This window comes from Herpailurus yagouaroundi, unplaced genomic scaffold (genome assembly GCF_014898765.1).
Source record: "Herpailurus yagouaroundi ecotype Mexico unplaced genomic scaffold, PumYag 211, whole genome shotgun sequence".
NCBI classification, from domain to species: domain Eukaryota; kingdom Metazoa; phylum Chordata; class Mammalia; order Carnivora; family Felidae; genus Herpailurus; species Herpailurus yagouaroundi.
In genome coordinates, this window is record NW_024412442.1 from 8,292,875 (window position 1) to 8,318,162 (window position 25,288).

The following is a 25,288-nucleotide window of genomic DNA, read 5'->3' on the forward strand; positions in this document are numbered from 1 at the left end:
GCTTCATTTTTGGATTCAGAGTGAGACCCCCTCCCCTGCCCTCTGCTGCCCAGTCGACCCCTCCCCAGGGCTCCTGGTTTGCTCTTTTTCTTTTTCCAAAAGCATGTGTTAACTTAGCGTACAATGTATGTAAGAGGTTTATTATTTATCTGTCTCTCCTGGCTAGATTGTAAAGGCCACGAAGGGCAGGAATCTTTGCCAGTTTTGGTCATGTCCCGCATGCCTGGAACAATGCCTCGTGCATCCTAGATGGTCAGTGGATGTTTGTTGAATGAATATATGACTGAATTAATGAACAGGTGTGTATTAAGAGAATTAAATGAGCTGCCCGCATGTTCTTGAAGGCTGGTGCATTTGGGGGACGTATTTTAGACCTTATTTGAGCCGAGTATTTACTTTTGCTGTACGTCTGGGAATATGATGGGGCGAATACTGTAAACTTTGCTTCTTCATTCACTCAGCAAATATGCATTTGTAGCAGGTGCTGTTCTAAACTCAGGATGGAAGATACAAACAAATAAATGTCCCAGGTACTGGGCCTAACGATGCCAGATCCTCTGATATTTTATTTTTAAGAGCAGCTGAAACCTGAATTTGTACATGAAATCTCCCAACTTGTAAATATTGTCAACTAACTTAAAAATTGCTTAATTTACCCTAACAACCGAATGAAACATTCATAACAATCGAATGTTGCCTTTGGGGCTGTAGCTTGTACTATCTGTTAGCTGACAGAAGGTTCGGACCTTCTAGAACCTTCTAGGTACGTGGGATCTCACAGGCTGGGCAGGATTTGGGTGAGCTGTGAGGACAAGAGGAGGAAGGGGGCATGTTTCTGCTACTCCCTGTGGCCGGGGCGGAGGGGTGGAGGCAGGACAGGCCGAGTGAGTAGGGGGTTATGACGGAGGATGTGTGTTTCCACATCCGCACTCGTCACAGTCTCCCCTGGGCTATGCTGAATCATCCTTTCCAGGTAAAACACGTTGCATCTGTCAGGATGCAGGCCCAGCTGCTTAAACAAAGAAACAGGATTGCACAAGACAGAGATGCGTCTCTGTCATCGTGGTCTGAGGGTCAGCAAGCTGCAAGGTTCCTTCTCTTGTGGCTTTGCCCTGGCTCTCGCTCGTGGCCTTGCTGGCTCACCTGCCCCTGTGCAGCCACATTCCAGCCGGCAGGAGGGGCAGGAGGAGGCGGCCCTTCCTCCAAGGGCGGGATCCAGACTGTGATCCGAGTACTTCTGGTCACACCCCCTTGGCAGGGCTTGGGGACACGGCCAGGCCACGTCGAAGGCCAAGACAGGCTGGAAAATGTAGGTTCTACCCGGGTGGCTACACATCAGCTAAACATTATATTTTTCTGTGAGGGAAAGAGCATGGGTCTCACAAATATCCAGCGGTCTGTGGCACCTGTTCTTCTGGGTCTCGGGTTCTGTGAGGTCAGGCACCTCTCACTGTGCCCTCGGTTTGTTTGTTTGTTTATTTATTTATTGATTTTATTTTATTTTTCACTTGAGAGAGTGAGAGGATGGGGAAGTAACGCAGAGGGAGAGAGAATCTTGAGAGAGAGAATCACGCCCAGCGTGGAGCCCGATCCCGTGGGGCTCCATCCCCTGACCTCGGGATCATGACCTGAGTCGAAATCAAGAGCCGGATGCTTAACCCACTGAGTCACCCAGGTGCCCCCGTGCCCTCGGCTTTTTAATTATTTTAGGGGTCGAAGTATTCCATTCACTTACACCGTCTGAAAGTCTCCACTGCAGAGTTGTGACGGGGCGATGGTAACGGAGCAAACAATGTTTTCACGGTATTAGGAAAATAACACTGACCTAGCACATCCCTTACAAGGATGTTGGGGACCCTCCACTTTGACAGCTACTGGTCCAGAGAACACAACCTGGTTATGCGGACTTGGGGTAATTGTTTGTATTGAAACTGATGAGTGCTAGGGTTAGAGATTAAAAAGCATATTAAGACAGGAACGCTGTCACTGAGTAGTTAATGGTGCAAAAGAAAAGAAAAAAAAATATGTTGACCGAACAGTCTGTAAACGTCTTTCATCTTAGATTGAGGGGAGTTGGTTTCTATTTATGAACTAGAAATAACTTTTCATGTGGGACTTAACAGTGATCGGTTTGCATCTAGGAGGACTGACTAGATTCTGGTGTTTAAGATATACTGCATTAAACGTCGGAGACATTCAGCAGCTCGTTACAGAGAGGTTGGTCTGAGTTTTGTGCGCGCTGAGCATTGTTTTTGGCCGCCCAGCCCTGAATTTACCTTTTCTTTTTCTTTTTTTTTAAATATAATTTATTGTCAAATTGGCTAACATACAGTGGGTACAGTGTGCTCTTGGTTTTGGGGGTAGATTCCCTTGGTTCATCACTTACATACAACACCCAGTGCTCATCGCAACAAGTGCCCTCCTCGATGCCCATCACCCATGTTCCCCTCTCCCCCGTCCCCCATAAGCCCTCGGTTTGCTCTCTGTTTTTAAGGGTCTCTTGTGGCTTGCCTCCCCCCACTCTGTAACTATTTTTCTCCTTCTCTTCCCCCGTGGTCTTCCATTAAGTTTCTCGTATGTGAAACAAGTTTATCATATGTGAAAACATATGATACCCGTCTTTCTCTGCCTGACTGATTTCACTTAGCACAATACCCTCCAGTTCCATCCACGTTGCTGCAAATGGCAGGATTTCATTCTTCCTCGTTGCCAAGTAGTGTTCCATCGTATGTATAAACCACATCTTCTTTACCCGCTGAATCTACCTTTTCTTCCGGTGGAATCTGCCTTTCTCACTCCTATGGAAATGTAAAGTGTCAGGTATCTGCATTTTCTGGTGCCAGGCTGGAAACCTCATGAATCAAATATACCTGGGCCACATCTTAACAATCAATGCCTGTTGGAGGGCTTAGAACTGATGGATTCAGAATCCTTGTGGGTAAATCCTAGGAATCTGCATTAAGAATTTTTTAAATTTTTTAATGTTTATTTATTTATTTTAAAAATTTGTTAATGTTTATTTATTTTTGAGAGAGAGACAGTGCAAGCCAGGGAGGGGCAGAGAGAGAGAGAGAGAGAGAGAGAGAGAGAGACAGAATCTGAAACAGGCTCCAGGCTCTGAGCTGTCAGCACAGAGCCCGACGCGGGGCTCGAACTCACAAACCATGAGATCATGACCTAAGCCGAAGCTGAACACCCAACCAACTGAGCCACCCAGGCGCCCCCCCCCCTTTTTTTTAATGTTTATTCATTTTTTGAGAGAGAGAGAGAGACAAAGCATGAGCCAGAGAGGGGAAGAGAGAGAGAGAGAGACAGGATCTGAAGCAGGCTCCAGGTTCTGAGCTGAGCACAGAGACTGATGCAGGGCTTGAACCCAACAACCGTGAGATCATGACCAGACGCTTAACGGGCTGAGCCACCCATGCGCCCCCTAGGAATCTGCATTTTAAACCAGCCTCAGGTTTACATAACTTTTAGAAACAGTAAAGTTTAAGAACTGCTGTTCTAATGTTTTTAACTATCAGAATTATTTGTTCTCCCTTTAAGGATCTGAGTAACCCCTAAAAAATAATTCTAGGCTTTACAAGACCCTAGTCAATGACTAACTAATAATATTTCCTTGTCCCTTCCCCCCTTCCCCCCCACCCAGTCCCAAATACCCCATAAGCCTTTTTGTTCTGTTTCTTTAACTGTTTTAATCCTTCCTTCCTTCCTTCCTTCCTTCCTTCCTTCCTTCTCTCCTTTTCTTTCTTTCTCTTTCTTTCTCTTTCTTTCTTTCTTTCTCTTTCTTTCTTTTTCTTTCTTTCTTTCTCTCTTTCTTTCTCTTTCTTTCTTTCTTTCTTTCTTTCTTTCTTTCTTTCTTTCTCTTTCTTTCTTTCTTTCTTTCCTGATTTATTTCTTCTCACTGAGGACTGGTGATTCCCCAAATGGGACTGCCTACGCACCAGAATTAATTAGGGTTTTAAATGACACTGAGGCTGTGGCACTCTCCCGGTCAGTTCTGCAGCCTGCAAGCTTAGATCCCAGTGTTACCCCAGGCATCACTGGACAGGATGAAAGGGAAACATTAGAACCTGCCAACCTGACTTTCCTTGAAGGATTTCTCGGGCATGGATTCGGGCCAGAAAAAAGGTGCAGGAGGGTTGAATGATCTACGTCTGAGATCTCTAGAACCACCGAATGCTCTAATCTGAATGAAGATAGGTTAAGCCCCTCATACCATCAATGAGGAACTGCAGAAAAGCTACATGTCCAACATCCCATAAACGATGAGTGGAGTAAAAGTTCAAAGTGAATTCAGAAGTGGGAAGTGGTGATGCATTGCCCGACCCAAAGTAGCACAAGAAGGAAGGAGGCTAATGTTCACTGAGTGACTGTTTGAACTTGAGCACATTCACGTAACATCGCTGAGCCTCCGTTTCCACGACTGCAAAATAAAGATTCTAATAATAGCTAACACTTCTATAATATCGACTGTGTGCTAGGAACTCTCCCAAGCACTTTCTGTGCTAACGCATGCAATCCTTGCCCCCACTATGTGACATAGGTCAGTTTATTCCCCGCCCCCCCCCCCCGGGTCGGTTTGCACAAAAAGGCTGTAAAACTCATGTGCAGGCACGTAGCCGGCGTATTCGTTTTCTGTTCCTGCTTTACGCATCACCACAAGCTTCGTGGCTTGAGACAACGTACATTTATTGCCTCAGAGTTTTGTGGGTCTGGAGCCTGGGCACAGCAGAACTGGGTCCTGTGTTCAGGGTATCACATAGCAGGAATGGCATTGCTGACCAGGTAAGAATCTCATGAGGCTCCAGGTGCTCTTCCAGACTCACGTGACTACTGGCAGAATCCATGTCCCTGGGGCAGTGGTACTTAGGGCGACTGAGTCTTCAAGATCAGCAGGGGAAGATCTCACTCTTTGAAACGTTTCGCCTGATTAGGTCAGGCCCACCCTGGATAAACGTTCTTTGGATTAATTCAATGCCGACTGGTTAGAGCTCTTAATATATCTGGAAAACCACCTCATCCTTGCCATGTGACATAACATAAACATGGGAGTAGTATTCCATCACCTTTGCTAGGTACGGTTGATTAGAAGTCAGTTACAGGTCCGTCCACACTCAAGGGTACACACACCCATGGATACCCAACCGCAGGGGCCACAGGGCTGTCACAGTTCCACCTTCCAGAGCTAGTAAAGCTGAGCTTAGGCCCAGACTGCCTCCAGGTGTAGAAGCCCACGGCTCCAGGGTCCATGCTGTTAACTCTTACAACCTTTCTCCCTTTGAAGAAAGTAAGAAAACACCCAGGGGCGCCTGGGTGGCTCAGTCACCTAAGTTCAACTCTTGATTTCAGCTCAGGTCACGGTCTCACGGTTCATGAGTTCGAGCTCTGCGTTGGGCTCTGTGCCGAGAGAGCAGAAACTGCTTGGGATCCTCTCTCCCTCCCTCTCTCTCTTTGCCCCTCCCCTGCGTGCACGTGCGTTCTCTCTCTTTCTCTCAAAAATAAATAAACGTTAAAAAGAAAAAAGAAAAGAAAACTCTCAGAAGACACGCCGGGTACTCCGCAATAACTCTCTTCCCACCCCCACTTTTAGAGGTCTGCTTTAAGAGAAACCATAACCACCTGCAGTCTTGTAAGTTCGGGAAGAGACTTCCAAAGTCTCTCCAAACACTCAGGTTATATAAGTCATTTCGATTTGTTTATATTCGGAGCCAGAAATAACCCTGGGGTTTGAGATTTGAGACTCGAATTCTCAAAAAATAACCGGGGCTCTGCTTTTTGTCTTTGAAACAGACGAAGTGATTGAGAAGAAACCATCAGCACCTTCCTTCTATAGTCTGGACAGCATGGATCAGCCATTTACTGTGAATTCTCTGGTAGGTAATGCCCACCGATAGCTTACATATGGTCTGAAAACCCAAAAAGAAGAACAGAAACCTAGCGAATGTGAAATGAGTCACAATTACTTCAAGAAGTTTTGTGCTTGTCGCTTTTCATCCATCTGTGTGGTCCTCGCCTTTGAGGAAGTGACTAATAAAGCCATCTTTGCTGGAACTAAAAATAATGCCTTGGTCCACAAAAGTGTGAAATTTTAATTTCTCTGGTTAGACTCCAAGAGCGTGGTCCTTCAGCAGAACACCGGGGAAGGAGAACTACAGAGTTGACTTTGTAGGAGGGACCTCAGCTTCTTTCCAGATAAAAATGGGAAGCTTACCTGGTGTGGTAGGGACCCAGGGAAACATTCTGTGTGTAACACATAGACACTGCTTTGGAATCCTGCGTAAATGGCTGCGTACTTGGAACTTCCTTCCTTCTCTCACGTTTCCCCTCACAGCCCAACACCGTAGGCACCTTCTCCAGGTGCATCTTGGAAAGAACAAGATGGCGGAGAGGAAGTAACAGGGGCCCTGGGATCACAGAGGCATAGTCTGTGTCCCAGATCGTCCTCTGGGTGAGAATGTAGGCACATTATATAATCTCCATGGCCCCGTTTTTGTACTTTGTGCCTTTCGACAATTGGGAACAATATTTTTAACGTTCCCAGCTTGTCATGAGGGCTTGATAAAGGGGAGCCGTTAGGACCGTCCCCCTTCTCCTGACGAGCCTCCCACCCCGCTCACCGCAGCCCCGTGGCCCCGTGGACAGCACTAACAGCCGCAGTGGACTGAGCGCCTGGCATCTGCAAAGCTTTAGCCCCAGAACACAGAGAAAGGCAGGGCCTGGTTCTTGCTCCAAAACAGGTTGGGACCCAAGTCCTCTGCCAAGATCGCCCTCACAGGTGCTTAGCTGCTCGGACAGGGTGAGGAGCAGAGAACTGTAGGAACTTCTTCACTTTCCAACCCCGTGTGGTCCGGGCACCGTGGGGGAATCGAGGCGGCCCCCCTCATCCTTTTCGAGGGTCTTGTGTGTTTTCTAGAACATTATGTAGAAATGATTAAAATGTTAGTGGACGTGTCAGTGTAAAAAATGAACAGTGAGGCATTTTTCAGCTGGGGATTTTGCGTTTTCATCCAAGAACCCCACACGCAAACCCAAGGTTACAGATTGACGAAGGTGCCGGGCTCTTCCCGGTTTGCTTCCGAAATCAGTTTTGCATTTGGGAAGAACAGGACCATTCAGTAGAGGAAAAGTAAATGGTATTTTTACTTGCAGGCGAAAAGATAGTCTAGGTATAATCACATTGCAGCTTTTTCTCTCTTTCTCCTTTCTTTGGTACATTTATTATCATCTGTGCCGCAAGAAATACTCTACATCCTAGGCAAACAACGCTGGATGGACAATGATTCTTGCCCCTCCAGGAGTTCCCAAGGAACTGAAAACAGTATCCACAAATAATTATAATTCAGTGCGAACTCTATAGTAATAAAAAGTGGACAAATTGCTTTTGCACGTCCAAGAGGCTGGAAACCCCCTTTGGAAAAGCGTGCTAATTTCCACAGAGTTTTCTTTCTCCCCATCATGTTCTGACATCACCGAAGCCTTTATCTGTGGTCGAATGGTGACATTTTCCTTTCGTGCTGCTGAGCACTGCGCTGAGTGTGGTGGCTGTGCTGCTGGACTTCTCACCTAGTGACAACATGGCACCTAGTCAGGCACCTGAGGCTCGGACTCCACAAGCTTCCATTCCTGCCTCTGAGGAGCGGAAGCTTCTGGCAGCTTCTCTGAAATTAGAAAGTCTTTTTTTTTTTTAATGTTTATTTATTTTTTGAGAGAGAGACAGAGCATGCGCGGGGGAGGGGCAGAGAGAGAGGGAGACACAGAATCCGAAGCAGGCTCCAGGCTCTGAGCTGTCAGCACAGACCCTGAAGCGGGGCTCGAACTCACAGACTGTGAGATCATGACCTGAGCCGAAGTCGGACGCTTAACCAACTGAGCCACCCAGATGCCCCTGAAATTAGAAAGTCTTTTCAAAAATGAGAATGGCACAGCAGGGTTTGGCTAGAAGGAAGTGTGCCTTAATTTAAGGTGAAGTCTCTTAGGAAGGGCTGAGTTCACTCACACCTGTCTGATCTCAGAATCCTGGGCCACGTGAGACTAGATTTAAGGTGCCACGGTCACAAATCCGGTGTCCCAGGTTTTCTTCATAACTTGGACCCAAAGACAGGCTGTGGGAGACTGATAAGTCTTATTTCTTCTGTTCTTTTTTTTTTTTTTTTTTTTTTTAATGTCTATTTATCTTGAGGGAGGTGGGGCAGAGAGAGAGAGAGAGAGACCATCCCAAGCAGGCTCTGCACTATCGGCCCAAAGTCTGATGCACAGCTCGAGCTCATGAACTGTGAGGTCACGACCTGAGCTGAAATCAAGAGTTGGACACTAAGCCGAATGAGCCACCCAGGCGCCCCTGTCCCTTCTGTTCTAAATTGACCTGGGCACCCAGTCCCGGGAGCGATAGCTGGAGACCTTCAGGGCAGAGAAGCCCAGGCCCTGAGTTTTCTCAGGGAGAAGGAAACAGAGAGAACGTGTTTGTGCTTCTCTGGCTGGTTGTAGAGCAAACTTTCTGGAAGAATGATTCCAGGTCCCTGGGGTCCTCTCTGCTTCAAAACTGCCACCAAAACAGACCTCAGGCCATTGCAAGACCTGCGAACGTCCGATTCATTGCACCCTGTCCTTGAACCTTGGCTCCGTCACTCACAGCCAGACGGAAACCATGTCTAGCTCAATTAATTGTTTAGCTGTCCACATACCTTTTCATCACGTGCTCTGCCCAGACTGTAGTCCACCGACCCTCGACTGACGGAGGCAGACTTGGAGACCTAATTCTGCTCTGGGCTAATTCCATTCTTGTTGCATCGAAAGGTGGTAAGCATGGTGAAGTGGTCTAATCCAGTGCTTCCTCGGCTGCAGCATGCGCGAGGACCTCTGGGGACATCAGTTCAAACACAGGCTCTTCGAGCCTGACTCCAATCTCTAGATGCGGGCGGAGGCCTAGTAAGAATTTGTACCAGGGGCGCCTGGGTGGCTCAGTCAGCTAAGCACTGACTCCTGCTCAGGTCATGATCTCACAGTTCGTGGGTTTGAGCCCCGCGTCGGGCTCTGTGCTGACGGCTCGGAACCTGGAGCCTGCTTCGGATTCTGCGTCTCCCTCTCTCTGCCCCTTCCTCTCTCTCTCTCTCTCAAAAATAAATAAAAACATTAAAAAAAAAACAAAAAACCTCTCTTCAACTGTGTCCTTCAAGGACAGCAGTACAATATTTTCTTTCCAAAGTAACTAATACAAAAATCTGCAAAGGCCATAAATTCATTTATAGGCTATGATTTTCATACAGGCATGTCATTAGATTCTTTCCATTCTTTCTTTCAGTTCTTTCCTGAGCTATTTTTTTATGGTTTGCTTTTACTGTCCTGCCGGATGCATTATCTTGACCACCCTTTCCTAAAATGATGTTTAAAGACCTGCAAACAAATTTTATTGCATAAGGCACTATTCATGACACAGAGGTTGGGAACTGCATATAAGTAGCATTGGAACAAGGCTTACAATCATTGCATTTTTAAGTGTTACATACACTTGCCACACAAAGGCTTCGCTTTTGTTGTATCGTTAACTCTTTTTTAAAAAAAATTTTTAATGTTTATTTATTTTTGAGAAGAGAAAGACAGAGCATGGGGGGGGGGGAGGAGAGAGAAAGAGGGAGACACAGAATCCGAAGCGGGCTCCAGGCTCTGAGCTGTCAGCACAGAGCCCGACTTGGGGCTGGAACTCACAAACCGTGAGATCATGACCTAAGCCGAAGTCGGACGCTTAACCGACTGAGCCACCCAGGCGCCCCGTCGTATCGTTAACTCTTTCGGAACTCTTTATCGTTAACTTACGGAACTCTTTATACGGAACTCTTATGGAACTCTTTATACGTTAACTCTTATCGTTAACTCTTACGTTAACTCTTTCTCCTTGGGTACTGGTGTCAGGTACTTAGTACAGAAGATACATCCAGAATCGCAGTCCTATTCATTTCTTACCATAACCAGAGATTCAAATTTTGCTTTGCAGAGAAAGCTAGCTGCCATGCCTGACCACACGGATGTTTCCCTCAGCCCGGAAGAGCGAGTCCGTGCCCTGAGCAAGCTTGGCTATAATATCACCATCACGGAGGACATCACCCCACGCCGCTACTTTAGATCCGGAGTAGAGATGGAAAGGATGGCTTCGGTGTATATGGAAGAAGGAAATTTGGAAAATGCCTTTGTCCTTTATAATAAATTTATAACGTAAGTCTTTAGTTTCGGAGGCCTTCAAAACGAGAAAAGTGGGGAAATGTTCACAAGGTGTTTTGGTGAGACGGTTTGGATGCCGGGAATATTTTCCCACTCAGACCAGTTTTGCAGTCTCCGAAAGCGTTACGTGTCCAGGCTTTTAAGTCAGAAAGGAATGTATTCAAAGGCGTCCCCACACCATTTCTGAGGCTCGGGATGGAGTGAGGTTCGGGGACAGGAGATACCTGCTCTACAGGCCAGTGCAGCGACCTGCGTATCTTTGTCTTTGACACTTCTCACAAAGGAAATGTCTTGTTTTATGCCATTCTCCCCCACAGCAATGTAAGTGTTTTGTGCGAGTAGGAGCCAGATTGTAGCTCTGTCTACGGTGCCTAGAACATGCCATTAACAGGTTTTTTTTTTTAATTTTTTTAACGTTTATTTATTTTTGAGAGACAGAGAGAAAGCATGAGCAGGGGAGAAGCAGACAGAGAGGGAGACACAGAATCGGAAGCAGGCTCCAGGGTCCGAGCCATCAGCACAGAGCCCGATGTGGGGCTCGAACCCACGAACCGTGAGATCGTGACCTGAGCCGAAGTCGCACACTTAATCCACTGAGCCACCCAGGCGCCCTGCCGTTAACAGTTTTAAAGTTTGATATGATGGGTCGCGACTGGGGGATAAGTTGGCAGTTATATGAAGGATCTGATTCAGGGATAGAAAGGAACAGTCAGTTTCACATTGTAGTTTGTTTTGTTTTGTTTTGTTTTGTTTTTTTAAGCAATGGAGAGAGCTTCAGCAAATATGGAGCCTACCTGGCTCAGAGCAGAGCTATTCTTTTTTTTTTTTTTTTAAGTTTATTTATTTATTTTGAGAGAGGGAGCACGTGCACGAACAGGGGAGGAGCAGAGAGAGAGGGAGAGAGACAATCCCAAATCCCAACCAGACTCCTCACTGCTAGTGCAAAGCCTAATGTGGGGCTCAGTTCAGGGATCTCGACATCATGACCAGAGCCACAATCAAGTCAGAGGCTTAACCGACTGAGCCACCCAGGCGCTTCTAGCGTGAATGTTTTTTTTTACAAAAGCAATTTATTTAGCTGTGTAATAACGTTCTGTATAAAAGAGCTTCCAACGGGCGCCTGGGTGGCTCAGTCGGTTAAGCGGCCGACTTCGGCTCAGGTCATGATCTTGTGGTCCGTGAGTTCGAGCCCCGCGTCGGGCTCTGTGCTGACAGCTCAGAGCCTGGAGCCTGTTTTGGATTCTGTGTCTCCCTCTCTCTGACCCTCCCCCGTTCATGCTGTGTCTCTCTCTGTCTCAAAAATAAATAAACGTTAAAAAAAAAAAATTAAAAAAAAAAAAAAAGAGCTTCCAGAACGTTGAGTGGAGTGGCTGCCTCTGAACAGCCGTGGAGAAAACAGCATCCTTCCCGTTAGACACTTTTTAGTAATGTGTCCTGGCTTAAGAATTAACAGAAGTGAGGTCTGGAGTTTCCTCCCTCATTTGCCCGTTTACTGGTGGGAGGATCTGTTACCAGTAACTGTTCAATCTAAGCTGAAACTCGTACTTTTATTTTAACTGAAACTCACACGTTGGTTGATTTCACTAGTTCCGTTGGGGACTTAACCTGAGGACCTCTGAGAAGTTGGTGGTTCACAACGCTCAGCCTACTGGGGAAGACCATTAGTTTCTAGAGCGCCAACCAATAAATGTGAAATTGGAGGCCACCAGGCATCATGGATAGTGCACGTGTTCCAAGAGTCTTAATTTCTGAACTCTAAGTTACCGATCGGCAATATTTCTTGTTTTGCCTTCTCCTTGCGTGTTTGTACACATTTCTGTGGAAACGTTAAGTGTGGTAAAACCAAAAAGCCACTATACTGAGTCATCAGAGTGTGTGAATTCCCTTCTGTCATTAACCACGTGACAACCTGTAATTCACTTGTCCTGTGCGGGCCTCAGTTCCTTATCTACAAATGGAAGACTTACGGGCAGAAATCTCTAAGCTCTCTTCAACTCTAAACGTTTGTGACTTTATTCTATTTATAAAGCTTTAGGCAACTAACACTTTACATAGTCTCTTTAAGCCGTAATTTTCTTGTTCAAAGAAATGAGAGTTATGGGCGCCCGGGTGGCTCAGTTGGTTAAGCGTCCGACTTCGGCTCAGGTCATGATCTTGCAGTCGTGGGTTCGAGCCCTGCATCTGGCTCTGTGCTGACAGCTCGGAGCCTGGAGCCTGCTTTGGATTCTGTCTCCCTGTCTGCCCCTTTCTCTGTCTCTCTCTCTCTCTCTCTCTCTCTCTCTGAAAAATAAACATTAAAAAAAAAAAAGAAATGAGAGTTATTTTACCATTCCACTGTCGCCTGTAGGCAGCATGACGAAGGCAAGCAGGTGTGATCTGTAAGGAGGAGAACACCAATAATGATAAGGTATCATATATTAGCTGATCAAAAATAGTGTTTACAGCCCACCATGATCCATCAAGGAAGGACTATTTCTTTATTTAACAAATATTTATTGAGCACACATTAATGAGCTGGACACTATTCTACCAGTAGGGATACATCAGTAAGAAAAAAAAAACACACCCAAAATTCCCTGCCCTTGTGAAACAAAATGTTCATTTACCCTGAAAGTGATGCATCTGGTTTGCTCTTGGGATTTCCCTTTACATCCACTGTCCCTTGTCCCTCAAAAAGGTGATGAATAATGAACTCCTAGTGAGCACCTCCTAATCCACTAGGGATTCTGGCTGTTATTTCTCTTAGTTGCGACTTTTCAGCAAAGAATTTTTGGTCAGTAGACACCATGACACTACGGATTCATCAGTGGTCCTTTGAGTCTTTTTCAGGGGTGAGAAGAGATTACATTGATCTTTTCAGACTCTTAACGTTTTTCCACGACCCTCTGTATTGCCAGCCCCACAAGTGAGTAAGGTGGCGCTGTGGCGGGATTGAGCACTGCGCACCTTGAGAAGGACCAATGTGACACGGTCCGTCAGGGAGCAACCTCACCCTCGTAACCTCAGTGCTCCGTCCGCTGAGCTTACCGCCCTGTAATGCCAAAATCATAGGTTCGTGTCCGCCTTTGGTGAAAAGGCCGATGGAAAGGATGTTGGGTAATAATAATGTAATAAACATGTCTATTTGGAAAAGGAGTTTCTTTCTCATACTAGAAACCACTGCCCACCTGCTTCTTCTGTTATATCATGCTAAGGATGTGCTTTCTCTTTTTCTAGCTTGTTTGTGGAAAAGCTTCCCAGCCATCGAGATTACCAGCAGTGTGCGGTACCTGAAAAACAGGATATTATGAAGGTATCGTGGGGTCGATTCTCCCCTGAGGGATCAAATGCTCCCCGAGTCTCCGTTATTGATCTGCCCCTACCTCCTTTCCTCCTTCGTCATGTCCTCTTGAGAGCTTGAGCGCAGAAAATTCCATTAGCCAAGATGTTTCGATTTCTTCTTGGACCTTTAATCATCGTTACTGAGCCAGTGTGGGATGTCTAATTGAAACTGGGAGGCGGGGGGGGGGGGGGGGAGAAAAGAAGATCAAGAATGTGTTCAATTTGCCTTGTGGCGTGACGAGGAAGTATTCACTGTTCTTCCCAGAGACTGTCGGAAAGCGTGTCCAATTCCCCAGATTCGTTTCAGAGTCATCTTGACCGGTTTTGATTATCCCATATAGTCCCGAACCCCAAAACTGTTTGAAAATCAGTGCTGATTGTTAAGGCGGCCACAAAGTTCTAGCTATTTTCTTCTTGTAGGATTAGCCGAAGGGCATAATAAAGCGTTTGTGGATAGCCTGAAATATTCTCAAGGAAAAGGAGAGAGTTGTTGAAAAGTTATTTATTTACCATCAACCTTTGCAACTGACATATCAAGCTTCAAACAATTTTAGCTGGAGAATATATCCTTTCAAAGAACACGTTTTTAATGTTTCTCCTTTGCCTTAAGTAGTTTGGGATGAACTTACTTGGAGAAAGATGAAACCGTATATAAAAAGCCAATCACAGCCTGGAATTTTAAATAACTCTCAAAAGATACTTGACCGTATAATAGAAGAAAGGCTCTCTTACCAGTTACATCTGGCCTGAGGTGGCCTGTAAGAACCCAGATTTTGTCAAACGACCATCTACCTTTTTAAAAATCTCTATACGCACTTCTCCGAAGGGGCCCTCATTGCCACACTTTATGTAGCATTTCTCTCAATCCTCTTGCTCTTTCGACCTCAGACGGTTCTATAGGGGACCCAAGGGCCCCGCCACCAAGCTGAGCCTTTTGCTCTAATTTAGTGTTATTCTTATTTTTGCTTATAGGAAAAAATTCTCCGAAAGCATATACGTTTTCTTTGTGTATGCTTGTTGAATAAATGGATGGATGGATGGATGGATGGATGGATGATTGACAGGCAATTAAAAGAAAAGACATTTTACTGGGGCAGCCTGGCCAGAGTTAGATTCGGATTCTAGTAATAATGGGGCCACCAGCTAGCTGCATGATACTGGAGAAGACTTCTCATCTCTGTAGGCCTTTGTTCGCTCATCTCTGAAAAGGAGGGTGGTGCTTGGACTAAATCCGATTTCCCGGATTTCCCGGCCACTAAAAATCACTGAGAAGTTGTTTGAGGTCCAGACTCCCCAACCCTGCCCCGAAACACGTTGATTCGGGGAAACCGGGCGTAGGCCTGGGAATCTGTATTTGTACACGAAGTGCCCCGGTTGCCCGTTACGGTCTGTCAAGCCCAGCGGCCCCTCCCTACCACGCTGTCCAGTGTCTTAATCATGATGCCGCACCGTTGGCCTGCTGTGCGGTGTGCAGTGACAAACCCACCACGTAAACACGGGGTACCTAACTCAACAGAGCCCTTGTCTACCTAGTCGAGTCAACAGAGGCTCTTACAAAAGGGATAAGCCTTTCCATTTCCTGCTGAAAAGTTGTGTTTTGGAGCTACGGCAAAGAGAAGTTTCTATTTCCGCCATCATCTTTGGTTACTTGTGTCTTGATTTCTAATACGCATACCAGCTTTTCTTTCTCAGCTGATGATCTGAAAGACTGTACTGAGAATCCCACTAATCAATATGTATATATATATTTTTAAAAGAAACTGAAGGAGATTGCATTCCCAAGGACAGATGAATTGAAAAAGGACCTTTTAAAGAAATATAACGTAGAATACCAAGAATATTTGCAAAGCAAAGTAAGTTCAATTGGTACATTTATTTCGCGACTGTTTTCTGTGCAGCTATTTTTTTGAATTTCATTTTCATGTGAGTGTTTCAAGTGTCATGTGCCTTTCAATTAAAAATTACAGATACAAGGCTGTAAAGCCAATAACGAATTCATGTTGATATACAGGTTAAGCACTTGCACCAAAGAAGTGGTATTTTTATTTCCTTACAACTCTAATAACGTTGAGAATGACTTAGAATATGGATTTCTTATGGTGATTTAAATAGAGCTTTTTGACCAACTCTTGCCAGTGGAACCTTGAGGCAGATGACCGCTTTTTGGTGATGAACGGAGCCAGTAGGAGGTAGGGAAAACAGTGTACAGTTTCTGATTGTTCTGATCTAGATTATTCTGATCTAATTATGTAGGCCTTGGAAATGTAAATTCGATTCTTGAATATTACAGTCAATATTGCACTGAGATAGATGAATAGCTAACCATATGAATGAAATGTAATCGTATCACCAATGGACGGTGGCTTCTGGATCATTATTATGTAAAGTGAGATCATGATAATGATGTCTAAGAGATTGAAAGGCACTGGAAGAAGAAATTGACCAGTCCATAGGGCCTCAAGTTCAAACCTTGAATTCTTCCTGTTTTTAGCGTTGTTATAAAGGTGGTGTTGCTTTTTTTGTTTGTGCGTTTATGTGCTTTGGGATTGTCGCTTGTACTGACTTCCGCTTCAGTTCAATGTCATGAACTCGGCACATGGTCGCAGAATGTCTCTGCTTCCTGGGGGCATAGCCAGGTTTGAGTGCTGAGCTTCCACTAAATGACAGCGGGAATGTTGAAATCTGAAATGTTGAAACTCCTCAAGTGTGCATATTGGTGATTTGACTTGAACTATGAAAGATAAGAATGATTTGGGGGACCCAGACAAAGCAACAGCAAAGGAGAGAAAAGCCCAATCCGGTCTTCCTTCACGCCGACGATGCCTGTGGTTGCCCCCTCAGGATCTCCCAGGGAGGAAAGGCCTGTTCTGCCTCTGATGATAGCAGTTATATCACAGGCCACAACAGTGTCCCAAAGTAGATGTCATGTGGCAATCTCTGTGGAGTCCGAGGAGCAGCCTTTATGCCTAGGAGAGAGAGAGAGAGAGGAGGAGAGAGGAGGAGAGAGAGATGGGTTTACCCATCAGTAAACCCTCACTGTAGGCAGCCCTGGAATCATCCAGAAGCTTGTTAGAAATGGGAATCTCGGCCCCTAGCCCACAGCTGCCAAATCGGAATCAGCCCTCATAACAAAACCCCGGGTGATTCGTGTGCACCCCAAGGGCTATTGGAAGCTGTGTGCCCCACCCCACCCCTACCAAAGTTAGTTGGTTTTCTTTTGGTTGTTTTTTTTTTATACATAATTTTTTAAAAGTAATCTCTACCCCCCAGTGTGGGGCTGGAGCTCACCACTGAAATCAAAAGTCGTGTGCTCTACTGACTGAGCCAGCCAGGCAGCTGGCAAAGTTAATTTTTTTTTATGTTTATTTCTTTTTGAGAGAGAGATCCAGTGTGAGCAGGGGAGGGGCAGAGAGAGAGGGAGACACAGAATCCGTAGCGGGCTCCAGGCTCTGAGCCGTCAGCACAGAGCCCGACGTGGGGCTCGAGCCCACGAACCGTGAGATCATGACCTGAGCTGAAGTCGGACACTTAATCAACTGAGCCACCCAAGCATCCCCAAAGTTAGTTTTTATCAAAATCATTTGAGGAACTTATTAAAGATTTGTATTCTCTGACCTAATAATGCCTGGATTTTTTTTTTTTTTTTTTTTTTTTTTTTTTTTTTGAGTAGGGGCCCTGGGATTCATCATCTTAACAAAATTCCCCATTCGTTCTGATAGAGATGGCTGGACCATTTCCTAGTGACTCCCCTTTCTCCAAAAAGCCCCCGAGTTCTCGAGTCAGAGGCAAAAACTTCTACGGCAGGGACTGTCCAGTAGAACTTCCTCTGATGATAGACACGTTCTGTGTGGCGCTGTTATGGGAGCCACTAGCCACGTGGTGCTGAAAAGGTGGCCGGCGTGACCGAGGAACTAAATTTCCGATTTCATTGCATATAACTTCATTTAGATTTAAGTAGTCCATGTGGCCAGTGGCTGTGATTTTGGACGGGGCGGTCTAGGGTGATGTGACCATTTCTGAGAGATTTTGCTTTGGTCCGTCGGGCCACGCCGACCATCCTGACCTTGATTTCCTAATTCTTTTTAAAAGCGTGGGGTATGGAGGGAACTTGACTGCCATAGCCCGCCTCTGGTAAAACGCGGGTGGCTTTGGGACTGCCCCCTTGGCCAACGTAAGGGGCCTCGGCCGTGATGGTTGACATTTTCCTCGCTGTCGCGTGAGTGTCCCCGTGGGCGGACCGCGGCCTCTGTGTCTCTGCGTCTGCTAGAAGCCTGCAAGTGTCCAGTCCCGCTTCAAGGCGGCTGCCTTGGAAACTAACCTCTTCTTGCGGCCGCCACGTTTTTTTTCAGAACAAGTACGACGCTGAGATTCTCAAACGACTGGAGCATCAGAGCCTGATCGAGGCCGAGAGGAAGCGGGTGGCTCGGATGCGCCAGCAGCAGCTGGAGTCGGAGCAGTTCCTGTTTTTCGAAGACCAGCTCAAGAAGCAGGAACTGGCCCGCGGGCAGATGCGCAGCCCGGAGCCCCCCGCGCTGTCCGAGCAGATCGATGGCAGCGCCGCGTCCTGCCTGTGCCCGCGCCACAGCCCTTCCCTGCTGCACGTCTCCGCGGACCAGCCTGGCAAAAGCGACGCGGCCAATTCCGCCAGCCACTCGCCCCCCGTCAACAGGGCTCTGAAGCCCGCGGCCACTCTGAGCGCCGTGCAGAGTAAGTGATGAAACGCATCCCCGCGAGACACGGCTTCTCTTCCTCTGGAGCCGCGGCCCCTAACCGCTGGGAGGTGCTCCTCCTTTCTCTCTTTTTTAAATTGTTTAAAATGTTTATTTATTTTGGAGTGAGAGAGAGAGACAGAGCGTGAGCAGGAGACACAGAGTCCCAAGCAGGCTCCAGGCTCCAAGACGTCAGCACAGAGCCCGACGCGGGGCTCGAACCCACCAACCGTGAGATCGTGACCTGAGCTGAAGTCGGACGCTTAACCGACCGAGCCACCCAGGCGCCCCCCTCTTTTCGTCATCCACTGGGGTAGGGCCCCCACACGATGCGGTATGAAGGGTGCCATCCGGCTCTTCCTGTCCGTAACCTTAAAATTCAGGAAGCATGATTTGCCCGCCTGGATAGAACAGCACGCTGTAATCAACAGGACTGTATCTGGTCATGGTATAGAGATTTGAAATGAGAAGAATTCCAAGCATTTATTTTTCTTTCATGCATTTTAGCCAAGAAACACATGAATCTTAAAGGTAAATACTTATACTGGAGAGGGAAGAAGATGCTAAGAAAATCGTTTGCTTAAAAATGTAAACATAAATGTTATGGGGCGCCTGGGTGGCTCAGTCGGTTAAGCGTCTGACTCTCGACTTCAACTCAGGTTGTGATCTTGCATTTGTGATATCAAGCCCCACATCGGACTCTGTGCTGATGGCACAGAGTCCGCTTAGGATTCTCTCTCTCTCTCTCTCTCTCTGCCCCTCCCCTGCTTGCTCTCTATCTCTCAAAATAAATAAAAATAAATTAAAAAAAAACCTGCATTTTAAAAAATGTAGGGGCACGTGGCTCAGTAGTGAAGCGTCTGACTTTGGCTCAGGTCATGATCTCGTGGTCCACAGGTTTGTGCCCCACATCAGTGCTATAGCTCAGACCCTGGAGCCTGCTTTGGATTTTGTGTCTTGTCTCTCTCTGCCCCTCCCCTGCTTGTGCTCTGTCTCTGTCTCTCTCTGTCTCTCTCTCTCAAAAATAAATAAAAGCATTAAAAAATACAAATACAAATGTAAATGTACACGTTTAGCATGTCCCTGCCCAGGAGGCTCTCCGACACACAGGTCGTTACCCTCCGGATGGATTATAAGCTTCTGCCAACAGTTACTTCTGCTTGGTGCCCCTCCGTCGGCACTGGCAAGCTCCCAAAACCAAATGGGGTGGATTTTCCCCACAGACACTGTTGGATTGCAGTCTGCGTTTCCATTTATTTTAAAAGAGTTACGATAGGCAACTATTTAATAAGTTACCCTATCACTAATGAGTTCTGAAAACAGTGCTTTTACTTAACGATCACCAACTTTCATGAAACTATCAGAAACATACGGAAGACACAGGAAAGAATATCTATCCTATGCCTGATGGTCCGTGAGATCCATTCTCTGCAGCCTGTGCAGGTGAAGGTGTATTTGCTTGGTACCCTCCAAAAACCTCACACATCTATGCAGACAGTTGATCTGAGGCACAAAGATGGAAAAATGCTTGCACCTTCCCACTTGTTCACAAAATAATTTATATGCAAAGTGGAATTTTACCTTCCTTCTGGTCAATGTGTACTTTTAAGAGTTTAAAAATAAAATATAGGAAGTGGAACACCTGATAATTTCACTATATATATATACATATATACACACACACACACACTTTATATATATAGTGCAATTATATATATATATATATATATATATGTATATATAGTTTATTTTGAGAGAGACAGAGTGAGTTGGGGAGATGGAGAGAGAGAATCCCAATCAGGCTCTGTACTGTCAGCGCAGAGCCCCATGCGGGGCTCGAACTCATGAACCATGAGATCACGACCCGAGCCAAAATCAAGAGTCAAATGCTTAACTGACTGAGCCTCTCAGGCACCCCTCATTTTTTATATTTATATTGCCCGGTAGTTGCTTGTCAAAAATAGCTCTGATGGATGGGATGGAAGATCTGGTTTTTTTTAGCTTTTTCTGCCTTTTCTGTTTCTTAGATTTAGTGGTTGAAGGACTGCGCTGTGTAGTTTTATCCAGAGACCTCTGCCACAAATTTCTGCTGCTGGCAGAATCTAATACAGTGAGAGGAGTAGAAACGTGTGGAATACTCTGTGGAAAACTGGTATGGTCTTTGTTTCATATCTTTCTGCCCAAGATACACGTTCAGTAGTAATGGCTTTCTTGCGATAAGCAGAACAGAATAAAAGCATCCTAAGAGTGGCAAAAATTATGAAATTATCTTTACCTGGATTAATGACACAAGACTACTGTCATTATTAATGCAATGAATCCTGGGAAATGGATTGCAAAATTTCAGGGATACCGTACAAGCTGGTTGTGAAGAATGAATGAAACCACATATTAAACCTTTGTTTAGAAAAGTGATGGATTACAGGTCTTACAATTTCCAAAACCATCTAGTTTTCTAAATCAGAGTTCCATTGCAGTGGTTAGTTTCACATGTATTTATGTAATTAACTCTAGCGGGTTTGATGGGTGACATCTTGCCACCCTTTTCAGACACATGTGGAATAAAATGAGGGTTTCAGACGGTAGTCTCAGGAAGCTGAAATCTTATAGCACCGGTCCCACTTACATACGGAAGATTTCATCCGAAATATGCGATGAAACGACAATGTCAAAACAAGGAGGACAGAAGAGAGAATATGCATAAACCTCACTTGCCTACTTGCAAGAAGGCTGAATAATGTTTCGTTGAAAGTGCCCTTCGTAGACTCATTTGGATACCGGTTTTCAATTCTGGGTCCAGGCACATTTTCTGTCCTGCTCATTCAGCTTGGGAACTGCTGCTTAGTTGAATAACACGCTTCAGTCGACACGCGTTCTCCTACCGTATTCCGGTTGTACATCTTCACTTTTCCTCCGGGAGAGACGAAGCACAGACAACAAGCACAAGAACACGGCCTGCCGCGGTCTCCCCACAGCCACCTTGTTTGCCCTTGGGGTGGGGGGCGGGGACGGTGGATGCCTCCTCTTCAAGACCATATGCTGTGCCTAGTTTGATGGGTTGATTGATGCTTCATTCATTCTTCATCGGGCGACATGTGCTGAGTACCTGCGTCTGGCAGACGCCGGGCTTGGTGTCGGCATTTGTAGCCTAGAGCAGCCACAGTTTTTGCCTGTGACTCTCACGTGGTGTCTGTGAAGAATCAGACAGGTGACTAGTTATCGGTGGGGCCGGTGCTCTCCCTGGAAGTGCAGGGCATCATGGCCGTGTGTGACTGGGAAACTGACCTTGTCTGGGAAGGTCAAGAAGGGTTTCCCTGAGAAGTGACGTTTACGCCAGGCCTGAAGATAATACATAAAGTTAGCCATGAGAGGCGGGAGGGGGATGGAGGGAGGAGTTACGATCCAGGCCGAAGGAACAGAGCCCCGTCAGAGCAGAGGGAAAGGGGTGCTTAGGGAGGAGTGGGCACCCGCTGTCAGCATGACGTCTCCCGCCTGAGGATCGTACCCGTTCTTCTCGGCCTTTTTCCTTCAACTCTTACCTTTTACCTGAAGGGAGTGGTTTGTTTTTCCTTTCTCTTTTTCTGAATGCAAATCCAGAACAGTACCTTACTTATGGGCAATCCCCGTGAGTAGCCCCAGTAGCAGAAGAAAATTAGGTCTGGAAGTGAAATTAAACATAATTAATAAAATAAAAATAAGACCATCGACCTCCACACGCCTTAGAAACGTCCTTCAGTAAAACCACAAAAGCACTTAGTCTCCCGCATCAACCTGCTGCTGTTTTGTTCTGCATTTTTTCCACGGCAAATGTAACACATCAAGGCATTATTTATTAACTGAGCTATCGTGGACCAGCCTGGGATGCTAAGAACTCCTGTTTATTATACATCTTCCATTGTGAACATAGGTTTTGAGTTCCAGAGAGCTGATTCTCAAGTTTTTTGGCAAAGAATCCATTTTTAAGAGTGAGGCTTTGATGTTGAGTGTCGATGGGTTGGGAGGTTGCAGGTGGTGGGACGGATGCTCTCTAGTCCTTTTCTTTTTTTTTTTTTAATATTTTTATTTATTTTTGAGAGAGACCGAGCGTGAATGGGAGAGGGGCAGAGAGAGAGGGAGACACAGAATCCAAAGCAGGCTCCAGGCTCTGAGCTGTCAGCACACAGCCCGACATGGGGCTTGAAGTCATGAGCCCGGAGATCATGACCTGAGCCAAAGTCGGACGCTTAACCGACTGAGCCAACCGGGTGGCCCGGACGCTCTCTAGTCTTACAGAAAATCATTGTATTTCCATTTCAGGTTGTGGGTTTCTGTTTTTGTTTTTGTTTTTGTTTTCCCCTTTCAGATGCTTGTTATCCTTTGTGCCAATTGTTTTCTAGACGCATAATGAATTTACTATCACCCATGTGATTGTGCCAAAGCAGTCTGCGGGGCCGGACTACTGTGACGTGGAGAATGTAGAAGAATTATTCAGTGTTCAGGACCAACACGGCCTCCTCACGCTCGGATGGATCCACGTACGTGTGACCTTTTTTCAGCTGCAGTTTCTGCTCAGTTTTCTGTGGGGTGCTGCTTGTCTCCTTGAGGACATGTAGCTTCCTTCAAATAGTTCCTTATTTGTAATTTTTTTCAAGTGTAACAAATGTCCTGTAATAAATGACTTGCTTTGATGATTTTTGTATGGCCTAATGGAGACCTAGTCAGAGTTTTAATTAATCTTGACTACACTGTTATTGTTCTGTCTGCGTGTGCCATGGGTCAAAAGTAGATTATTTTAAGAAGATTCCTAAAAAATATTTCTTTCAAACAGATGTTTGTAAATGTCCGATAGGGACCATACATTCTTCTGCATCTCCCTTACAGGCTAAGGATGAATTTATCACTGCATAAACAGCCATGGTGGGGCCGAATATATTGGGTTCGAACCTCCACCAGGCCATCATAGAATCAAGAAAGGGCTTACGAATGAAAAGATTTGAGTGTAAACCTCGGCTCTGCTAAGAATTCTTTACAGAAATGTTGGCAAATGAAGCAATCTGGACATCAGCTTTTATCATCCATAGAACAGATGTCATAATAATTGACTTCATAATAATTGTCTGCGTTAGAATGAGATAACGTCAGTGAATTTTGAAGCACATGTTTCTAGGAACTCAGATAATTGTAGCTGTTGCTTTTGGTGACAGTGCTCTACTTTTCCTCTCCATGGTTTAATCTGTCTGGGAGGACACTTTTCTATTCAGTCTTATACATTTGGACCTGGGGTAAGGACAACTCATCCCGTGATAGTGGGAATGAGATATGGCCAAGATTTTCAGGGCACATCCAAGAGCCCTTAAAGAGATATTAATGACCCCTGTGTACAAATTTTTCAACATTTTTATTTATTTTTAAGAGGCAGAGAGAGAGACAGAGAGAGAGAGAGAGAGAGAGAGGAGGGGGGAGGGGCAGAGAGAGAGGGAGACGCAGAATCTGAAACAGGCTCAGAGCCCAACTTGGGGCTCGAACCCACCAACCATGAGATCATGACCCGAACTGAAGTCGGACACTTAACCGACTGAGCCACCCAGGCGCCCCGATTAGTGACCATTTTTTATTTTACTTACAAGGATGCACTGAGTAGGGGCAAGACACATACTTAGATCCCTCACCACACGCACACTCAAAATCACCAAGCACTTGGTGCTATGTAATTTCAGAGGGTACAGGAGACTTTAGTCCCAGCTCTGCCTGGAGGTTACTACATTCTCTTAGTCTCCTCCTTGTTTCTAGGCAGGGCTAGTGAGTGCCCTGTCTCCCTCACTGGATTTGTGTGAGCCATAAGTAAGACACCAAGTGTGAGAGCCTTTGAAAAATACAATCGCCTCCCAAATGAAAGAAATTATTTCTAATGACGAGTTTGCAAAACTTCCCGAATATGTCTATTTGTTTGATTTAACAGTAAGTAATGTGCCTTACTGTGCGCTTAGAAATTGCTGAATTTTAAAAAAGTGTTTATTTATCTTTGAGAGGGGAGGAGGGGCAGAGAGAGAGGGGGACAGAGGATCCGAAGCAGGGTCCCCACTGTCAGCACAGAGCCCGATGGGGGTGGGGTGGGGGGCTCAAACTCACTAACCATGAGACCATGACCTGAGCCAAAGTCAGACGCTTAACTGACTGAGTCTTCCAGGTGCCCCTAGAAATTGCTGAATTTTCAAGGCGCTGTTCAGTTTAATGTGATCTTCTGCGACAGGAATGCATTTTAAAGCAAAATAAATTGTAGCAAAGGAATTCTAACATAAACTGAGAAGCAATGACAGTCCATTATATTATACTTACATTGAAGAGTCAATGTTAGTTACTCTTACAAAACATTTGCCAAATTAAAAAACCAGTTTTCCCCGTATGACCTGCGTATGTAGTATAGGCAATAAGGAAGTTACATCACTTAGATTATGGATTTGGCCAAATTTTAGAAATGCGGGATTTTGCTTTTTGTTTATTTATTTCTCCACATCAAGTCATTGAAGCTCCACGAAAACGTGTTTAAAACCTATTCCTAAATTGTAATGGCTGGAAATGATGTTTTGTGATTTTTATTGACCTAATGGTGGCAACAGGTTCCAGAGCTAGTCAGGGGAAAGAAGGCCTGAATCAGAATCAGATAGGGCTCGGTTCAAATGTAGCCTTCCCACCTTGACTGGCTCTGTGAACTTCTGCACGTTATTTACTCTTCTTCTTAGCTCAGTCTCCTCATCTGTAAAATGGGAATAATAACAGCACTTGTCCCATGTTGTTGTAAGAGTCGAAGGAGATAATATGTGGGAAGTGGTTCGTTCAGTGCCTGGCACGTTGTCCAGTTGCAGTGAATGGCATCGGCAGCCATCATCATCACGATCATGGTCATGGTCATTTTGATTTCCATAGAGGGGGTAGGGTGGGAGCACCATTCTCCCGTGGGAGAGCTGCTGTTATCAGAGTAGAAGTGATTCTCTTGGCAGAAATGAGGGGCTCAGGACGCTCGTGGTGTGCGTTGAGTGTGCAAATAAATGGACAGGCTGCGTGAT

The 25,288-nt window shown here is 45.7% G+C and overlaps 1 protein-coding gene across 3 annotated transcripts in view; it reads left to right on the top strand.

Annotated features, from left to right (window-relative positions):
• STAMBPL1 (STAM binding protein like 1) overlaps positions 1–25,288 on the top strand; it is a 48,334-nt gene that overhangs the window by 18,284 nt on the left and 4,762 nt on the right. For 2 of the 3 annotated variants that reach the window (XM_040454263.1, XM_040454264.1), the window contains exons 2-8: positions 5,794–5,876; positions 9,992–10,209; positions 13,432–13,507; positions 15,294–15,389; positions 17,886–18,243; positions 20,273–20,397; positions 22,622–22,759. In XM_040454263.1, the coding sequence (XP_040310197.1) occupies positions 5,847–5,876; positions 9,992–10,209; positions 13,432–13,507; positions 15,294–15,389; positions 17,886–18,243; positions 20,273–20,397; positions 22,622–22,759 (1,041 nt within the window). In that variant the 5' untranslated portion in view covers positions 5,794–5,846. Of the gene's footprint in view, positions 1–179; positions 300–5,793; positions 5,877–9,991; positions 10,210–13,431; positions 13,508–15,293; positions 15,390–17,885; positions 18,244–20,272; positions 20,398–22,621; positions 22,760–25,288 lie in introns of those variants that run through there. The other variant, XM_040454265.1, reaches the window with a different exon arrangement.